At 41.5% G+C, this 6,600-nt stretch overlaps 2 protein-coding genes across 2 annotated transcripts; one reads left to right on the plus strand and one right to left on the minus strand.

The window, feature by feature from the left end:
- The first annotated feature begins 226 nt into the window (after positions 1–226).
- On the plus strand, positions 227–890 carry LOC143865821 (putative ubiquitin-like-specific protease 1B). The gene is made up of 3 exons (XM_077375924.1): positions 227–366; positions 454–551; positions 642–890. Exons 1-3 carry the CDS (start codon positions 295–297, stop codon positions 787–789), a joined length of 318 nt encoding a protein of 105 aa, XP_077232039.1. The 5' UTR covers positions 227–294; the 3' UTR covers positions 790–890.
- A 750-nt stretch (positions 891–1,640) lies between these two features.
- LOC143865799 (uncharacterized) lies at positions 1,641–5,492 on the minus strand. Its single transcript, XM_077375904.1, has 5 exons — positions 5,107–5,492; positions 4,860–5,018; positions 4,689–4,775; positions 2,683–4,597; positions 1,641–1,856 (listed from the first exon to the last, which is right to left on the minus strand). The coding sequence occupies exons 1-5, from the start codon at positions 5,490–5,492 to the stop codon at positions 1,641–1,643; spliced, it is 2,763 nt and encodes a 920-aa protein (XP_077232019.1).
- Between the last annotated feature and the right edge of the window lie 1,108 nt (positions 5,493–6,600).

Raw genomic sequence — 6,600 nt, forward strand, 5'->3', positions numbered from 1 at the left:
GGACGAATGTTTGCGAAAAGAACAAAAGGGAGCATGCATTTCCCTGACTACCCATCTAGCTGTGAGATTCAAGTGACTTACATTACAAGTAATGATTTCTATATTTGAAGCTGCCGGCAATTATAACATTTCTTTTCGTGGTTGCAGCAACTTATAATAACCGATAGATGTGAAAATCCCGAAGTATGTTCCCGATTCATACAGCGTCTAGAGCATATCTCAGTTAAAGAGCTAAGAAAAGTACTCATTCCAGTCAACATAGATTTGGTTCATTGGGTTCTTCTACTCTTGGATATGGGTCAGTGTACCTTCGCTCTTTACGACTCGCTAGTCGCTCGCACGGATCCTACAAGGGTGCAACCCCTTGTGAGTACTACCCTAAGTCCAATTTCGTTAGCCAAATATTAATTTCTGCTGACTACCTGCATAACGTACTGAATTATTGATTTGTAGGTTGATTACCTTGTTGAATGGTTCAAAAGGGTGAAAGACATTGATATCAGTGCATTCCCCATTGATGAAGTCGTTGTTCGGCCCATACAAAATAACGGGTGATGTAACTTCCAATTACTTGAGTTAGGGAAATCTACGTAAACGATTAATTCGAATTCTTATTGTTGCATATTCTTCATGTTTTGCAGCTACGATTGTGGGCTATTCGTTTTGAAAGAGATGGAATACCTCAGCCGTGACGCTAGTTTGGATTTCACGCAGAAAGATATTACAGCTATGCGAACTTCTCTATTTTCTGAAATGTTAAATGGGGTGTATGGGAAAGTATCCATTTAACTTTTGGGAGGAACTGATGTTGTAACTTTATAGCAGGCACTCAGGTGTAAGTAATTTTGGGACAGTGAGGTATGGATTGCCTCTGGAAACAAATTTTTTTTTATTGCACTCCATTCTGTTACATGTGGGATGTGATAAGCTAGTTGGTTGTACGAACCCAAATCCATTCCCAATGTGATTGGTTTTCTTAGAGCGAAGATCAACCTCTTCTCCCATGTCGAGGGATTAGTCAGCCCTCCTTTCTACTGAAATACACAATTCTTGGGTAAATTTCATCATCGATTTGAAAAATTAGCCATTACAAGGTTTTTATATCAAATAAAACCACTTAAGAGCTAAGGGACCTAATCTTAAACTGTTCTAAAGATAGGATGAACTAACATTTATAACTCCACTGACAATTAAAAGAAATATGAGATCATTCGGGAGTCCGATTGGACCGTCGGAATACCGATTCGGATGTCCGACGATGCATTCGGACTCCCGAATAATGGCCAGTGAAACCCAAAAAGTACTGGACATCCTTCGGGAGTCCGATTGGACCTTCGGAATTCCGAAGAGGAAGTCCGCCGATGCATTCGGACTCCCGAATGATGGCCAGTGATACCCAAAAAGTACTGGACATCCTTCGGGAGTCCGATTGGACCTTCGGAATTCCGAAGAGGAAGTCCGACGATGCATTCGGACACCCGGATGATGGCCAGTGATACCCAAAAAGTACTGGACATCCTTCGGGAGTCCGATTGGACCTTCGGAATTCCGAAGAGGAAGTCCGACGATGCATTCGGACTCCCGAATTATGTCCAGTAGATACCATAAACTACTGGAGATCCTTTAGGAGTCCGAAGGAACTATCGGACTTCCGATTCCGAATTCCGACGACGCATTTGGACTCCCGAATGATGCCCAGTTGGAACAAAAAAGTACTGGACATCCCCGGTGATGCCCAGATTGGATGGCAATTCTACTTGCATGAATTCGGGAGTCCGAATTAATCGTCGGACTTCCGGATAAGACTTCCGAAGGTTGTTTCGGACTCCCAAATAAACCCAGATTGGAGACCAACTCTATACACAGAGTGAGAAAGAGAGAGAGGATAGAGAGATATAGACATAGAGAGAGGTCAACATAAACATGGCAATAACGAAAAAAAGTGTTGAAGCAGTTGTTCGAATATGAACAGGGTGTATCCAATAGCAATTAAAATTGTGGTTCCAGACAAAATTATTCAACCAGGTGTTCCAAAATTGTGGTTCCAAAAAATGTACAGTTCCGGGCAAGTAGTAGATACAACAACGTATAAATTGAACAATTTTCGTGTGAGTAAGTATCATGTGTAGTAACAAGGTTCCCAAAATCATTGCCACTTTTTACAATTTTCGTGTGAGTAAGTATCATGTGTAGTAACAAGGTTCCCAAAATCATTGCCACTTTTTACAATTTTCGTGTGAGTAAGTATCATGTGTAGTAACAAGGTTCCCAAAATCATTGCCACTTTTTTACAATTTTCGTGTGAGTAAGTATCATGTGTAGTAACAAGGTTCCCAAAATCATTGTCACTTTGTACAGAAAAACCAACAACTCCATCCATAAGTAAAGAAAGGAGGTGCGAAGGACACTCCGGACCTACAAGAGAAAGTTGGTACAATCAATAACAATTATGGGTTTAATATGAAAATCATATTGAGTGCGTAATAATGAAACATACCTGTTCTGTGTAGGTGCGGATGGACCGATGGAAGTCATATTTAACTGACGATTTACGAGGGGAGGATTTTTACACGTTCTTTTGTTATGTCCAGGTTCCCCACATGATTTGCAGTTGTGATGTTTGCCAAATTGCAACCCTCTCTCTATTCGTACTTTTTTCGGTCGTCCGGGCTGTCGTCTTACTCGCGGTGGCAATAGTACTACTAAATCAGTGGATGGCTCGGGCCATTGTGTTCGATCTAAAGTTGGATGAATCACCTCCTCATACGTACTCCGATATGTTGAAGCCAAAAACCAATCCTGGCAGTATTTGTATCGGTCAAGCTTATTTAATCCCATAGCTGCTATGGCATGCCCACACGGCAATCCCATCGTTTGGAAAAGACCACACGTACATGTTTTCTTCTCTAAATCCACACTATCCGTATGAGTGGATGAGAGCACTTCATATTCATTCCAACTACACGCGCGGGGTAGAAACTTACTGCCAAACGAACATGATCTGTCCAACCACTTTTCTGCTCTATGAGTTAAATGCGTTTTCCATGTAGCCGCAGCTTTCCGGCGAAACTGGAAGAAGTCTTGTACTTTCCATCTAGTGTGATCAACTAGAGCAGCAATTGGCAACTCCCTTGCGCCCTTCAATACGTTGTTGAAGCACTCTGCTGCATTAGTGGTGAGCACATTCCACCTGGCCCCTTTAAAATGTACATTAGCCCAATTTTCTTTAGGAATATCAGATATCCATTTCTCTGCTTTTTCATTCTTTGCTTTTATGAGTTCCATCGCCTCCTTATGGTCACTCTCCCTTAAGGCATATGCCGCTCTCGAAAATAGTTTACAAAGTTTTTGACTCTTAAAGGTCTTCAACAGATTGGCATTGAGGTGACGAATACAGTAGCTATGGTATGATCCCGGTAATGCTTCAGCAACAGCTCTAACCAGACCCTTCATCCGATCGGAGGAAATCGTAAATTCATTGTTGTTTTTTTCTATTGGCATCACTCTCTGGCGGAGTAAAACAAGAAACCATAGCCAACTGTCAAAGTTCTCGTTCTCAACCACAGCAAAAGCTAACGGAAATAATCCACCATCACCATCTACAGTTGTCGCAGCTAATAAGATTCCTTTATATTTCCCCCGCAAATGTGTCCCATCAATTAGTATCAGGGGTCTAACTGTGCGACTGAACGCACGGATGCTGGGGCCGAATGACCAAAATAAACGACCAAATGTGTTATCTCCACTAGCCCATAGCTGCCGGGTTCGGTATACACGCATAATGGTGCCGGGATTACATCTCTCCATCTCCTGAGCATATGCAGGAAGGATGCGGTAAGAAGCCTCCGCATTTCCACACATAATTTCGTGTATAATGACCTTCGCATTGAAAGCCTTCGTATAGCTTAAGGTTATACTCCACTTATCCTTGACGTATGCTCTTATCAAACTAGGTGTCACGTCTCCTGGACGGGGAAATAACCCTAGGCAGGTTTCAGCTGCCCAAGATGCTGTGGCAAGGGGATGATCATTACCACTCATCGTACTTGAGCATGTATGCTCTGGCACAAACCTGTTCACCCTGACAGAATCCAGGTAATTTGTCCCAGTAATTCTGAAAGGACAACTTCCATTCTTGCATCTAACAGCATACTTTGTAGGTTTTGAGTCTACTGGGACGAATACAAAACGCCTATCAATTGCATACTCTCTAACTTTGTTCTTAAATACTTTAAAATTCGGGAAGATTCCCCCCACCTTGAACTCCTCAAGTCCTATTCTCCCCACATTTAATTCATCCACAACCATTTCATCTACTTCCATCGGCTCCCTTGTATACGTATTACCGAACGGGTCGCCGATAATGTTATGTACACCATCCTGGTCTCCGATAATGTTATCTACACCATCCTCGTCCCCGATAATGTTATCTAAACTATCCTGATCATCTACACCATCCTGCTCTTCTCCGAATCGGCTGTCATCGTCCTCATCAAAGTCGTCATTGTCCTCATCAAAGTCCTCATTACCATCCTCGCAAATGGCATCATTAACATGCATATCACTATGAAAATCCCTACTGAACCGTGCATCGTGCCTGTATGGTAAGGAAAGGACTAGGTTAGAATGAAATTCAATGAGAGAAAAATATAACCTCCCAACTAAATATAATTTCTTTAATTTATTACATGGAAGTGCTCTTATGTTCAGTTGTATCTTCCTCTGTCTCATTAAAAATTGGATCCTCATAATCTTCATCCAAGTCTACTGAATATCTGCCAACCCGATCAACAATTAGAGTAACAATAATGGAATCATAAATTCATCAATGGAATCACAATTCAATACACGGATAGTACCTATTGTTGGTATGTCCTTCGCCATGTCGTCTTCGTTTGCTGGGAGCTTCAGCTGCAATAGGTGTTGCTGACACTGCACGAACGGAATTATTTTTGGGACTCAAAGCAGGTTCGATTGGAGTAGAAGCTTCATAATGTTCATTTATCTGAACTACATTTCTGAGCAATGAAAATTTCCACATGAGATAATATTCTAATGGAATGAGAATTTAAAGAATGCCAAAGTCCAGCTGACTTAATATTTTACCTCTTCATGGGTGCAGATATAATTTCTCCAACTCTGTACTCTTTACGTATGTACAGGCTGATAGAATTAAAGAGGCTATTCTCAAAAACCATCATCACCATACCTAGGTCATGATCATTTCGAATGTCGCATAACACGATTTGATATGGATCCATGACATATCGACATTTTATAGATAATGACACGCGACATCCAGTGGTCCCAATCCTTTGGTGAATTAGAGACTGAAATTCCAGAAAATTTATATGGCGATTCACAGTTAAACACATTTTCGTCCCGCCAATATATTCGAATGATACTTCATCCTTCAAGTACCCATCAACGTGTAACATAAAAGAAGCCCTGTTTTCCACCATTTTTGCACACCCTGTTTCGATCAGAACCATTATTAGTACACTTATCATATTAATTGGACCAAAACATAACTATTACACTTTTCGAACCACATTGTATAAGCCGAAACCACTACGGAACCACATTTTCTATGGCAGAACCATTACGACACCACATTTTTCACACCGAAACTATTAGGGAATCACATTTTTCACAACGGGACCAGTAGGTAACCACATTTTATAAGCCGAAACCAGTAGGGAACCACATTTTCTACGTCGGAACCATTACGGAAACACATTTTGCACCCCGAAACCATTAGGGAACCACTTTTTTCACCCCGCAACCACTAAGGAAGCACATTTTATAAGGCGAAACCACTACGGAACCACATTTTCTAAGGCGGATCCATTACGGAACCACATTTTACACCCGAAACCATTACGGAACCACATTTTACACCCCGAAACCATTAGGGAACCATATTTTTCACAACGGAACCAGTAGGTAAGCACATTTTTCACAACGGAACCAGTAGGTAAGCACATTTTCTAAGCCGAAACCACTACGGAACCACTTTTTCAACGTCGGAACCATTACAGAACCACATTTTTCACCCTGAAACCATGGGAACCACATTTTTCACAATGGAACCACTAGGTAATCAAATTTTATAAGCCGAAAGCACTAGGGAACCACCTTTTCTATGGCGGAACCATTACGGAACCACATTTTATACCTCGAAACCATTAGGGAAAAACATTTTTTCAACTCTACACCAGTGGGATGCCCATTTTATAAGTCCACACCACTACGGAACCACATTTTCTACGTCGGAACCATTACGGAAACACATTTTTCACAACGAAACCATTAGGGAACCACATTTTTCACCCCGCAACCACTAGGGAAGCACATTTTATAAGCCGAAACCACTACGGAACCACATTTTCTATGGCGGAACCATTACGGAACCACATTTTATACCTCGAAAACATTAGGGAACCACATTTTTCAACCCGAGACCACTAGGGAACCACATTTTATACCCCGAAACCATTAGGGAACCACATTTTTTAGAATGGAACCAGTAGGGAACCACATTTAATAAGCCGAACCAATACGGAACCCCTTTTTCTATGTCGGAACCATTACCGAACT

The sequence above is a fragment of the Tasmannia lanceolata genome, unplaced genomic scaffold (assembly GCF_043159265.1).
Source record: "Tasmannia lanceolata isolate RefF3 unplaced genomic scaffold, GAP_Taslan_0.1 ptg000112l, whole genome shotgun sequence".
Lineage (NCBI taxonomy): Eukaryota > Viridiplantae > Streptophyta > Magnoliopsida > Canellales > Winteraceae > Tasmannia > Tasmannia lanceolata.

What these genes read in the sequence shown, in the direction of transcription:
- LOC143865821 (XM_077375924.1), top strand. Translation starts at nt 295, where the DNA reads ATGGGTCAGTGTACCTTCGCTCTTTACGACTCGCTAGTCGCTCGCACG. An exon ending in CTACAAGGGTGCAACCCCTT is followed by an intron (nt 367 to 453) that starts GTGAGTACTACC and finishes ATTGATTTGTAG; the next exon opens with GTTGATTACCTTGTTGAATG. An exon ending in CGGCCCATACAAAATAACGG is followed by an intron (nt 552 to 641) that starts GTGATGTAACTT and finishes CATGTTTTGCAG; the next exon opens with CTACGATTGTGGGCTATTCG.
- LOC143865799 (XM_077375904.1), bottom strand. Translation starts at nt 5,492, where the DNA reads ATGGTTCTGATCGAAACAGGGTGTGCAAAAATGGTGGAAAACAGGGCT. An exon ending in ATATCTGCACCCATGAAGAG is followed by an intron (nt 5,019 to 5,106) that starts GTAAAATATTAA and finishes TTCATTGCTCAG; the next exon opens with AAATGTAGTTCAGATAAATG. An exon ending in TAGTACTATTGCCACCGCGA is followed by an intron (nt 1,857 to 2,682) that starts GTAAGACGACAG and finishes CTCTGTGTATAG; the next exon opens with AGTTGGTCTCCAATCTGGGT.